Source organism: Pseudophryne corroboree, chromosome 9, assembly GCF_028390025.1.
Source record: "Pseudophryne corroboree isolate aPseCor3 chromosome 9, aPseCor3.hap2, whole genome shotgun sequence".
NCBI classification, from domain to species: Eukaryota; Metazoa; Chordata; class Amphibia; order Anura; family Myobatrachidae; genus Pseudophryne; species Pseudophryne corroboree.
In genome coordinates this window covers 24,223,155-24,236,672 of record NC_086452.1, presented here as the reverse complement: position 1 = coordinate 24,236,672, position 13,518 = coordinate 24,223,155, and the positions used below count along the sequence as shown (strand labels likewise).

The following is a 13,518-nucleotide window of genomic DNA, read 5'->3' as shown; positions in this document are numbered from 1 at the left end:
GAGTAAGTCTGGAGCTACTCTGAAACTGCTAAGTAGTTAGTAATCGCAATATTGCGAATACATTGGTCGCAATTTTAAGAAGCTAAGATTCACTCCCAGTAGGCGGCGGCTTAGCGTGTGTAACTCTGCTAAATTCGCCTTGCGACCGATCAACTCGGAATGAGGGCCACTGAGTGGATCCAGGCGCTACTAGTGTACACTGCCGCTCCATGACTTAGTGAACACAGACGCTCAGTGAACACAGACGCACCGGTCACACTGCCGTCTATGCTGCGACCGGGTCCTCTCGTGGTAGCATCTGGGACGGAAGCGAGAAAACAGTTTATGGCGGGAGACGCACGGAAACCGGTCATGAACTGGGGGGAGGGGCAACCAGGAGAGCGTCTGACTCCCCACCGCTGACATCAACCCTAGGGATCGCAGCCTCAAACTAATCCTGGTGCCTTATGATCCCTAAGGCCTAGCGCTGGAGCACCCGTGGTGGCGGCGCGTCAGCTACTGTTTAGTAGTCTCCTCCCAAAACAGTGCGGCTGTGTCCATATTCCATCTACTGAGCGGAATCGATGCCTTACCTTCTCCCCGTGCTCAGGCCACAGCCTGGTAACGTCTGCTGGACCTGCTAGTATATCCAACACAGACGCCCGCCGAAACAGCACTGTACTCGTGGGTAAGCGTTGTCGCGACCCGGCGGAGAGTTGTTGGAGCGACTCTTTCTAAGGTACGTATAAGACGCTGTTTAGAAAGATCACTCAAAAATTAGTAAGACTGTAATAATAAAATAAGAAAGATTAGGGCTGCTAAAAAACAGCAGCCCTCTGACCATGATCCGGCTCCTGCCGCACCAAACAAAAAAATGATTTGCCTGAGCCAGGGGGCGGGGATATATTGACGGGCCCGTTGCATGCTGGGAGGCCGGAAAGCTTTGACCGATTGGTGCAAATCCGCTGTCGTTCCATCATATCCTATTGTCATCCTGTGGATAACCTGTGGACCCTGCCGGAGAAATACATGATCTAATTCTCATAAAGTGCCATAATCCAGTATTACAGGACATACTAGTTGGGGAACACTTATATAAAGTGTAAGACACTATAATATGGGACGGACATTACCTGGATCTTCTCAATGTAATCTTTATCTCTGTGGTTGAACGCTTTGTGTGCGCCACTTTGCAAGACGATATTTAAGCCCTCATCGGTACCTGCCGTCCCAAACACCTTGAAGCCATAGGCTCTGGCAAGCTGACACGCTGCGATCCCCACCTATAGGGGAGAGAGGACAGAGGGTAAGTGCACAAACCTACCATAGTGCAGCCCATGCAGTCATGAGTAACATTCCTGACTAGGTACTTGTGTGGGGTTTGTATGTTCTTCCTGTGTTTGTGTGGGATTCCTCACATTCTCCAAAGACATACTGGTAGCTAACTGGTTGCGGATTTATATAGCGCCACCGTATTATACAGTGCTGGTGCATTACAGACTATAAAGCATGACATGCAAAAACATAATAATTTAGCTCAGGGATAGTTCTGTAGAATTAGTGTGGGGATAATCTGATTTACAGCATTCAGCATGACGCTGTACACAACACCTGCGTACGGTGGAAATGAATAACACATATTCTATGCGAATACCAGGTATCATTACTAGTAATGCAGCTGCAGATAGGACATTTGCTGCGTTACTTACTCCCCCGCTGGCACCGTGTATGAGAACCACCTCCCCGGGTCTGCCGCGCGCTCTGTATAACAGAAGGAGAATTACAGATCAAACCATGTGCATCGTGGACAATTTATATATAGAATATGAGGATATAAAATGATTATTTTTCACAGCATAACGGCATATCCTTCTACAGTAATTCTGCAGTCCTTATCTCTGTAGTTTCTTCCATATAAAGTGTGTACCCAGCTTAACAGGAGCAGAGTTCTCACTGACGTCCCACCTTAGCCCCCTTTTAAACGTCAAGTAAACCAGAAATTCCCACTAGCACAGCTGGAAGTGGAAGTGAAGATCAGCCAATTAGATTTGGTTACAGCAGTGTTCCCCAAACTCAGGGCCTAATTCAGACCTGATTGCAGCAGCAAATTTGTTACCAAATAGGCAAAACCTTGGGCCTAATTCAGACCTGATCGTAGATGTGCTAAATTTAGATTTGAGTGTGCACTCACACTTGTGATCTGCCTGATCTCAGAGAGGTACCGCCTGGTATAGGCAAGGCCGTAACCTTAGATAATTTTGCTGAAGGAACATCAACTTTCTGGAGGTTCTCTCAGCACAATATCTATCAGAAATGAGGCGCATAGACTCAGTGTCAGACTGAGGGGGTGATTCAAACCTGATCGCACGCAAGCAGTTTTTTGCAGTGCTGCGATCAGGTAGTTGCCGCCTACAGGGGGAGGGGGTACTTGCTGTGCAGGGGTGCGATCACTTTTGCAGAGAGCTGGACACACAAAAGTGTGTGCAGTCTCTGCACAGCCCAGGACTTACTCAGCCGCTGCGATGATCCGGCCGGGAGCTGACGTCAGGAACCCTCCCTCCAAAAGGCTGGGCACGCCTGCCTTTTTCCGGACACTCCCCAGAAACGGTCAGTTGACACCCACAAACGGCCTCTGTCAATTTTCTTGCGATCGCCGGTGCGATCGCTTTCTTCGTTAAAGCCGTCGCTGTCCAGCGATCCCCATCGCTGGCGACCGGCGCGCCTGCGCATTGCGGATATAGATTAATTACAAATCTATACCTTAGTGTTTCAAAGTAACCATTTGGTGTTTTATACAAGTGTGTGTTGAACTAATCAAAGCAGAGTTCTTTGTATTATATTTTATTGTTTAATAAATGTTATAAAGATAATGCGCTCTCTGAGAGATATATATATGTATATATGCTCAAAAAAAGATCTAGCTTAATTTGTGTTAGTACAACTTCAGAGTACTAGGTGGGAGCAGCCTATATGTTTATAACCTTTTTAATTGACCAGTTATTTTTAATCTTTTCTATTTAATTAATTCACTACTGCGCCTGAGAATATATGCACAAGCGGACATAGTTTTCTAAAAAGAGAAGTTTTAATTTATTTTCGAAAACAAAGTTTACTTGTCTGTATGTGCATATAGTACCTGTAGAAAGGGAACTATAAATTGTGACACTCTGACATGGATATCCTATTAATTTGGATTTATGGGGATACATGTGGCTATATAGGTACCATCACCCATATACTTGAGACAACTTGGGTGAGACACCTACATTTTCCCTAAAAGGAACCCTCACTTCTCACTGGCCGGCACAGTGCAGCTGAAAGGGTTAACAGCTTCCCCTTGTCTAGGTTGCTAGACGACGCCAGCAACCAAAGGACAGCAACTTGTGGAGCACTAGGACCCAGGTGCAGACCTGCAGAGCAGGAGGAATCGAAGCTGCTGGTTGGGTGGTGCAGAGCGGGAAGAGCCCATTTCCTGAGGAGATGCGCTGTGCAGAACCTTACACCGTGTTAGTCAGGCTGACATCTTCATTGCTAAAAGATATTAGACTTCTTTACATGCTACTGTCTGCCTGTACCTCTCTCTGGTTCTTGAACTGTGAACATTTGCTGGCTTAAACAACAGAGAACGCAGTTGCCTGGCTTCTAAGTAAAGGACTTCTTTGATCTAAGTCAATTATTCCTGTCCTTATAAACGAGTAATCTGTCCAGCTGCCTGCTGGCTCCCTGACTTACCGCTCTGTTTCGCATGCTTGCTCATTGCTTCCAAACTGAAATGTGTACCTCACAACTTCTGCTTCATTCTGCTGCTTAATGGAACTGTGAACTTTGTGGGGTCATTCCGAGTTGTTCGCTCGCTAGCAGTTTTTAGCAGCTGTGCAAACGCTATGCCGCCTCCCACTGGGAGTGTATTTTAGCTTAGCAGAAGTGCAAACGAAAGGATTGCAGAGCGGCTACAAAAAAAATTTGTGTAGTTTCAGAGTAGCTCCAGACCTACTCAGCGCTTACAATCAGTTCAGACTGTTCAGTTCCTGTTTTGACGTCACAAACATGCCTTGCGTTCGCCCAGCCATGCCTGCGTTTTTTCTGGCAGCCTGCATTTTTTCGAACACTCCCTGAAAACGGTCAGTTGACACCCAGAAACGCCCTCTTCCTGTCAATTACTCTGCGGCCAGCAGTGCGACTGAAAAGCTTTGCTAGACCTTGTGTAAAACTACATCGTTCGTTGTAATAGTACGACGCGCGTGCGCATTGCGCCGCATGCGCAGAAGTGCTGATTTTTTGCCTGATCGCTGCGCAGCGACCGAAATCTGCTAGCGAACAACTCGGAATGACCCCCTTTATGCCTTTGTACTTCCAGGAGTTGCATGCATAGTACCGCACCACTGTGTGAATGAACTGTGCTATTGCTTTAAGTCATGGCTTAAACTGCTCTTGCTCTTCACTCTGCTTATAGAAAATGTACTTCTGCATGGGCAGGTTACATAAACAGTGTGATGGTATAACCCCGCCTAATACCTTCCACCCTGTTTTAGTACTGTAAATACCGAGTAGGATATTAAGAGTAACAGGACTTCCCTATCAAGCATAACAGATCCCAACAACAGGGGACTCTGGATAGGTATATTTGAGGTTCAGGGACTGAATCCTGGAGACTTTTAAAGCCATCACTTGGGGGACTATTACTACATTGCATTATATTTATGAAAGTAGTGGTAAATTGCATGATATTGTATACTGAACTGGTAATGACATCGTTGTACCTGTTATACATTGGGAGTTGTGAATACTTTAATGGTTGATCGTTTAGCTGCAAAACGTTTAACGCAGTTACTTTCACAGCGATGACCAGTTTCCTGAATAATAAAGTATATGTCACTGTCCTAACGTGTGGTGACTATTGTGTTGGGTCCTCTAGGGTTGGGGTTCCTCGTTTCTCTGCCTAGGGTTCCAGCAGTGAGGTCCGGTTATAGCGGTAACTTCAGGCGAAGAATCCAGGTACGTCCACCTGCACCTGCACAACACATCCTCAGTACTTACCTGTATCAGCTCCTAACTCTCATGTCACAGGCTGGGTTTGAAAAATGACAGTTAGGAGCTGGCTGGTACTTTATCTCCATCCAAGGCTTAGTAAATAGGGATGTAGTTACATTGCCAGCAGTTGAGATCCCAAGGGGCCAGATTATAAATGTGTATAGCCACATTAGGATAGAGGCAGCCAGAACCTGAAATTATCCTTAGAACACAGAACAAACATTCCTATAACTAACTTGGTAATGAGCGCCCGGTGGGCGGTGAAGTACGGAACAGATATGGCGGCTCCTTGTTTGAAGTTCAGCTTTTCAGGCAGAGGGAAAACCGTATTTCCAGCAGCCACGGTGTACTCCGCATAGCCACCTGTGATGGTCCCCGTGGTGAACACACGATCGCCTTTCTGTGCAACATCAAATGAACACAACATGTTACAGTAATCCTTCAGGCTGCAGACACCATGAAGCAAGTGATACAATGTTACTATGCTCATTCATATTTACAGCTGCAGAACATTATACACAAGAGAAAAAGAACATTATACACAAGCATAGGCGGATCCAGGGGGGGGGGGGGGGGGCACTTGGGCCCGTGCCCCCCCCCTGTCATTTCTGACTTTTTTTTTCTTCAAAAGGAGAACAGCAGCAGCACTACTGCTATTTCCGTCATTCAGATTTTATAAAAGAGCCGGCAGGCACTAGGACCCGCCGCAGCTCTAACAACAAGTCCGTGTGGTCAGGGCCGGTGCTAGGGTATTCGGCGCCTCCCTGCAAACTATCATTTTGCGCCCTCCCTTAACTTATAAAGGGACGGCACACACGGCAAGCATACGCTGCAAAAAAGGTGGTGTGGTCTCCCTCATACTATTACCTTCAATTCAAATGATGCCACACAGTAACACAATCTTATTCACATTACACTGCACGTAGTCCCCATGATTCATATTACACCACATAGTAGTGTCTTAGAAACGTCGCACCATACAGTAATATCCCTTAGATACATTACACCACACAGTAGTAACTCATATACAATTTCCACAGTAGTGCCCCTTATACACAATACCTTAATAGCAGTGCAGGTCCTACTTTATTGCTCAAAATAATCAGGGGTGCCCTCAAAGGTCCAGGGATAGGACCGAAAATAAGATTTTACTTACCGATAAATCTATTTCTCGGAGTCCGTAGTGGATGCTGGGGTTCCTGAAAGGACCATGGGGAATAGCGGCTCCGCAGGAGACAGGGCACAAAAAGTAAAGCTTTTCCGATCAGGTGGTGTGCACTGGCTCCTCCCCCTATGACCCTCCTCCAGACTCCAGTTAGGTACTGTGCCCGGACGAGCGTACACAATAAGGGAGGATTTTGAATCCCGGGTAAGACTCATACCAGCCACACCAATCACACCGTACAACTTGTGATCTAAACCCAGTTAACAGTATGATAACAGCGGAGCCTCTGAAAGATGGCTTCCTTCAACAATAACCCGAATTAGTTAACAATAACTATGTACAATTTATGCAGATAATCCGCACTTGGGATGGGCGCCCAGCATCCACTACGGACTCCGAGAAATAGATTTATCGGTAAGTAAAATCTTATTTTCTCTATCGTCCTAGTGGATGCTGGGGTTCCTGAAAGGACCATGGGGATTATACCAAAGCTCCCAAACGGGCGGGAGAGTGCGGATGACTCTGCAGCACCGAATGAGAGAACTCCAGGTCCTCCTTAGCCAGAGTATCAAATTTGTAAAATTTTACAAACGTGTTCTCCCCTGACCACGTAGCTGCTCGGCAAAGTTGTAATGCCGAGACCCCTCGGGCAGCCGCCCAAGATGAGCCCACCTTCCTTGTGGAGTGGGCCTTTACAGATTTAGGCTGTGGCAGGCCTGCCACAGAATGTGCAAGTTGGATTGTGCTACAGATCCAACGAGCAATCGTCTGCTTAGACGCAGGAGCACCCATCTTGTTGGGTGCATACAATATAAACAACGAGTCAGATTTTCTGACTCCAGCTGTCCTTGCAATATATATTTTTAATGCTCTGACAACGTCCAGTAACTTGGAGTCCTCCAAGTCACTTGTAGCCGCAGGCACTACAATAGGCTGGTTCAGATGAAATGCTGACACCACCTTAGGGAGAAAATGCGGACGAGTCCGCAGTTCTGCCCTGTCCGAATGGAAAATCAGATATGGGCTTTTGTAAGATAAAGCTGCCAATTCTGACACTCTCCTGGCAGAAGCCAGGGCTAGAAGCATGGTCACTTTCCATGTGAGATATTTAAAATCCACCTTTTTTAGTGGTTCAAACCAATGAGATTTTAGGAAGTCCAAAACCACATTTAGATCCCACGGTGCCACTGGAGGCACCACAGGAGGCTGTATATGCAGCACTCCCTTAACAAAGGTCTGGACTTCAGGGACTGAAGCCAATTCTTTTTGAAAGAAAATCGACAGGGCCGAAATTTGAACCTTAATAGATCCCAATTTGAGACCCATTGACAATCCTGATTGCAGGAAATGTAGGAATCGACCCAGTTGAAATTCCTCCGTCGGAGCACTCCGATCTTCGCACCACGCAACATATTTTCGCCAAATTCGGTGATAATGTTGCACGGTTACTTCCTTCCTTGCTTTAATCAAAGTAGGAATGACTTCTTCCGGCATGCCTCTTTCCTTTAGGATCCGGTGTTCAACCGCCATGCCGTCAAACGCAGCCGCGGTAAGTCTTGAAACAGACAGGGACCCTGCTGAAGCAAGTCCCTCCTTAGAGGTAGAGGGCACGGATCTTCCGTGATCATCTCTTGAAGTTCCGGGTACCAAGTCCTCCTTGGCCAATCCGGAACCACTAGTATCGTTCTTACGCCTCTTTGCCGTATAATTCTCAATACTTTTGGTATGAGAGGCAGAGGAGGAAACACATACACCGACTGGTACACCCAAGGCGTTACCAGCGCGTCCACAGCTATTGCCTGCGGATCTCTTGACCTGGCGCAATACCTGTCCAGTTTTTTGTTGAGGCGAGACGCCATCATGTCCACCATTGGTCTTTCCCAACGGGTTACCAGCATGTGGAAGACTTCTGGATGAAGTCCCCACTCTCCCGGGTGAAGATCGTGTCTGCTGAGGAAGTCTGCTTCCCAGTTGTCCACTCCCGGGATGAACACTGCTGACAGTGCTATCACATGATTCTCTGCCCAGCGAAGAATCCTTGCAGCTTCTGCCATTGCCCTCCTGCTTCTTGTGCCGCCCTGTCTGTTCACATGGGCGACTGCCGTGATGTTGTCCGACTGGATCAATACCGGTTTTCCCTGAAGCAGAGGTTCTGCCTGGTTTAGAGCATTGTATATTGCTCTTAGTTCCAGAATGTTTATGTGAAGAGACGTTTCCAGGCTCGTCCATACTCCCTGGAAGTTTCTTCCTTGTGTGACTGCTCCCCAGCCTCTCAGGCTGGCGTCCGTGGTCACCAGGATCCAATCCTGTATGCCGAATCTGCGGCCCTCCAATAGATGAGCACTCTGCAACCACCACAGAAGAGACACCCTTGTCCTTGGAGACAGGGTTATCCGTAGGTGCATCTGAAGATGCGACCCTGACCATTTGTCCAACAGATCCCTTTGGAAAATTCTTGCGTGGAATCTGCCGAATGGAATCGCTTCGTAAGAAGCCACCATTTTTCCCAGGACTCTTGTGCATTGATGTACAGACACCTTTCCTGGTTTTAGGAGGTTCCTGACAAGCTCGGATAACTCCTTGGCTTTTTCCTCCGGGAGAAAAACCTTTTTCTGAACCGTGTCCAGAATCATCCCTAGGAACAGCAGACGAGTTGTCGGCATTAACTGGGATTTTGGAATATTCAGAATCCACCCGTGCTGTTTTAGCACTTCTTGAGACAGTGCTAATCCCATCTCTAGCTGTTCTCTGGACCTCGCCCTTATTAGGAGATCGTCCAAGTATGGGATAATTAATACGCCTTTTCTTCGAAGAAGAATCATCATCTCGGCCATTACCTTTGTAAAGATCCGAGGTGCCGTGGACAATCCGAACGGCAGCGTCTGAAACTGATAGTGACAGTTTTGTACAACGAACCTGAGGTACCCCTGGTGTGAGGGGTAAATTGGAACGTGGAGATACGCATCCTTGATGTCCAAGGATACCATAAAGTCCCCCTCTTCCAGGTTCGCTATCACTGCTCTGAGTGACTCCATTTTGAACTTGAACTTCTTTATGTACAGGTTCAAGGACTTCAGATTTAGAATAGGCCTTACCGAGCCATCCGGCTTCGGTACCACAAAAAGAGTGGAATAATACCCCTTCCCTTGTTGCAGAAGAGGTACCTTGACTATCACCTGCTGAGAGTACAGCTTGTGAATGGCTTCCAACACCGTCTCCCTTTCGGAGGGGGACGTTGGTAAAGCAGACTTCAGGAAACGGCGAGGTGGATCTGTCTCTAATTCCAACCTGTATCCCTGAGATATTATCTGCAGGATCCAGGGATCTACTTGCGAGTGAGCCCACTGCGCGCTGTAATTTTTGAGACGACCGCCCACCGTCCCCGAGTCCGCTTGAGAAGCCCCAGCGTCATGCTGAGGCTTTTGTAGAAGCCGGGGAGGGCTTCTGATCCTGGGAAGGAGCTGCGTGTTGCTGTCTCTTTCCTCGACCTTTGCCTCGTGGCAAATATGAATAGCCCTTTGCTCTCTTATTTTTAAAGGAACGAAAGGGCTGCGGTTGAAAAGTCGGTGCCTTTTTCTGTTGGGGAGTGACTTGAGGTAGAAAGGTGGATTTCCCGGCTGTAGCCGTGGCCACCAAATCTGATAGACCGACTCCAAATAACTCCTCCCCCTTATACGGCAAAACTTCCATATGCCGTTTTGAATCCGCATCGCCTGTCCACTGTCGCGTCCATAAAGCTCTTCTGGCCGAAATGGACATAGCACTTACCCGTGATGCCAGTGTGCATATATCCCTCTGTGCATCACGCCTATAAAGAAATGCATCCTTTATTTGTTCTAACGACAGTAAAATATTGTCCCTGTCCAGGGTATCAATATTTTCAATCAGGGATTCTGACCAAACTACCCCCGCACTGCCCATCCAGGCAGTTGCTACAGCTGGTCGTAGTATAACACCTGCATGTGTGTATATACTTTTTTGGATATTTTCCATCCTCCTATCTGATGGATCTTTAAGTGCGGCCGTCTCAGGAGAGGGTAACGCCACTTGTTTAGATAAGCGTGTTAGCGCCTTGTCCACCCTAGGAGGTGTTTCCCAGCGCTCCCTAACCTCTGGCGGGAAAGGGTATAATGCCAATAATTTCTTTGAAATTATCAGCTTTTTATCAGGGGCAACCCACGCTTCATTACACACGTCATTTAGTTCTTCTGATTCAGGAAAAACTATAGGTAGTTTTTTCATACCCCACATAATACCCTGTTTAGTGGTACCTGTAGTATCAGCTAAATGTAACGCCTCCTTCATTGCCAAAATCATATAACGTGTGGCCCTACTGGAAAATACGGTTGATTCGTCACCGTCACCACTGGAGTCATCGCCTGTGTCTGGGTCTGTGTCGACCGACTGAGGCAAAGGGCGTTTCACAGCCCCTGACGGTGTTTGAGTCGCCTGGACAGGCACTAATTGATTGTCCGGCCGTCTCATGTCGTCAAACGACTGCTTTAGCGTGTTGACACTATCCCGTAGTTCCATAAATAAAGGCATCCATTCTGGTGTCGACCCCCTAGGAGGTGACATCCCCATATTTGGCAATTGCTCCGCCTCCACACCAATATCGTCCTCATACATGTCGACACACACGTACCGACACACAGCAGACACACAGGGAATGCTCCTAATGAAGACAGGACCCACTAGCCCTTTGGGGAGACAGAGGGAGAGTTTGCCAGCACACACCAAAAGCGCTATATATATATCAGGGATAGCCTTATAATAAGTGCTCCCCTATAGCTGCTTTGTTATATAAAAATATCGCCATAAATTTGCCCCCCCTCTCTGTTTTACCCTGTTTCTGTAGTGCAGTGCAGGGGAGAGACCTGGGAGCCGTCCTGACCAGCGGAGCTGTGAGAGGAAATGGCGCCGTGTGCTGAGGAGATAGGCCCCGCCCCTTTTCCGGCGGGCTCGTCTCCCGCTATTTTGAGAAATCAGGCAGGGGTTAAATATCTCCATATAGCCTCTAGGGCTATATGTGAGGTATTTTTAGCCTTTATAGGTACTCATTTGCCTCCCAGGGCGCCCCCCTCCCAGCGCCCTGCACCCTCAGTGACTGCCGTGTGAAGTGTGCTGAGAGGAAAATGGCGCACAGCTGCAGTGCTGTGCGCTACCTTTAGAAGACTGCAGGAGTCTTCAGCCGCCGATTCTGGACCTCTTCTGTCTTCAGCATCTGCAAGGGGGCCGGCGGCGCGGCTCCGGTGACCATCCAGGCTGTACCTGTGATCGTCCCTCTGGAGCTTGATGTCCAGTAGCCAAGAAGCCAATCCATCCTGCACGCAGGTGAGTTGACTCCTTCTCCCCTCAGTCCCTCGCTGCAGTGATCCTGTTGCCAGCAGGAATCACTGTAACATAAAAAACCTAGCTAAACTTTCTCTAAGCAGCTCTTTAGGAGAGCCACCTAGATTGCACCCTTCTCGGCCGGGCACAAAAATCTAACTGGAGTCTGGAGGAGGGTCATAGGGGGAGGAGCCAGTGCACACCACCTGATCGGAAAAGCTTTACTTTTTGTGCCCTGTCTCCTGCGGAGCCGCTATTCCCCATGGTCCTTTCAGGAACCCCAGCATCCACTAGGACGATAGAGAAACATTGATGTGAACATTTGCTATTTTATTGATGTGATATGAACAAAAGACATTAAGAAGACTGGTGAGTACAGGTGGTCTTTAGTATGCTGGCCATTGGGATCTCGGCGCTCAGTATACCGGCGCCGGAATCCCGACACCCGACATACTGACAAGTATTCTCCCTCTTGGGGGTCCACGACCCCCCTGGAGGGAGAAGAAATAGTGTGGCATGCGTAGCGCGCCACCATGCTCGCAGAGTGGCAAGCGCAGCGAGCCAGCAAGGGGCTCATTTGCGCTCGCCCAGCTGCCGGCGGTCGGGATCCCGGCACCGGTATGCTGGCTGCCGGCATACCATACTACACCCGTGAGTTCACCCCTGATTTTGTAGTTTTGTATTTAAAGGGATATATGTGGATGTATTGCTCCATGGGAAGCTACCCCAGCCACTTCCACTTAAGGTGAAAGTGTGGATCATTTTGGAGATTATATATATTTATATATATATATATATATATATAAAAATAGAAAAAATTACTGCGCCACTTGTGTTCATCAACGTTAGATATAGATAAAGACAATATTTATCTGACACTCCCTAGAATTTTAAAAAACTTTTAAAGACTCAAACCCAGAAGCATTGACTTTTAAAGCTATTGAACTTGTGAAACTGGGAGAAAGAGGTGGCGATTTGGCCAACAGACTATCACGCAGAGAAATGTACTGGATCTTCCAACTACAGACACTTCATCCAAAGGGTTTCAACGACTACTATGAAATTGCGCCGTTCCTGTAATTTTAATCCTGGCATCAGGACCACACGTCGGATCTTTAACATCTCATCTAACGTATTGGCCTCCCCCCCCCCCCCCTTCCTCCTCCCACCCCCAACCCCCCCCCCCCACCCCCACCCCCCCCACACCTCCCCCCCCCCCGCCCAATCACCCACCACCACCACAAATCCACTGCAACGTGCAAAGTTATGTAAATAACACTGACACATGTAAGGTAAGTGATTCTTACAGTCAAACCACACTGGACACGCCCAATCTCGTCCGATCTTGGAAGCGAAGCAGTGTCGGGCCTGATCAGTACCAGAACAGGGAGACCACCTGGGAATATCAGGTACTGTAAACAAACTAACTAAAAATAGCCTACATGAGCATGTCAGTTTTCCGAAAAAGCACGAAAGCAATGCACACCTACTACCATCCCTTCCCTTACCTTTAAAACTCACTTAGCGCAATAATATGCTTAAAAACACTTTTAATGCACTGCCCTAAATCTGCACTTTGGAATATGCAATATGCATAAATTACCTTAATTATATACACACATATTTATTATATTATTATTATTACATTTATGATATTCCGTCTTTTATATGTATTTAAATTATTGATATCCCCCTTTTTGTTCATATAATGCTCTAAATATAAAGTACTGTATTGACATCGTTTTTAGATACACTAATCCCCTTTTTTCTATTTATTTCCTATTTCTATATCAAAAAATACTATAACTGTCTGCAGTGCTGCCCTCCACTAAGATGGCCGCCGCATAGAGAGACTGAAGGAAAAGTCTCCACAAAGATGGCCGCCGCCAAGAGAATTGTGAATACAGAACTTAGCCCTCTGGACACTGTAAGCAGTGGAAACCGCCGGCGCATGCGCAGTCCGATTTCCGGAAGTGGGGCGGAAGTGACGCGACGCCGTGAAACCGGAAGTG

At 47.5% G+C, this 13,518-nt stretch overlaps 1 protein-coding gene and 1 pseudogene across 2 annotated transcripts in view; one reads left to right on the top strand and one right to left on the bottom strand.

The window, feature by feature from the left end:
* Positions 1–13,518, bottom strand: part of LOC134957291 (quinone oxidoreductase-like) — a 72,373-nt gene that overhangs the window by 20,677 nt on the left and 38,178 nt on the right. For both annotated transcript variants that reach the window (XM_063939066.1, XM_063939067.1), the window contains 3 exons: positions 5,247–5,410; positions 1,689–1,740; positions 1,113–1,262 (listed from right to left, as the gene is read on the bottom strand). In XM_063939066.1, coding sequence (XP_063795136.1) covers positions 1,113–1,262; positions 1,689–1,740; positions 5,247–5,410 — 366 coding nt within the window. The remainder of the gene's footprint in view (positions 1–1,112; positions 1,263–1,688; positions 1,741–5,246; positions 5,411–13,518) is intronic.
* On the top strand, positions 12,808–12,927 carry LOC134961773 (5S ribosomal RNA; annotated as a pseudogene).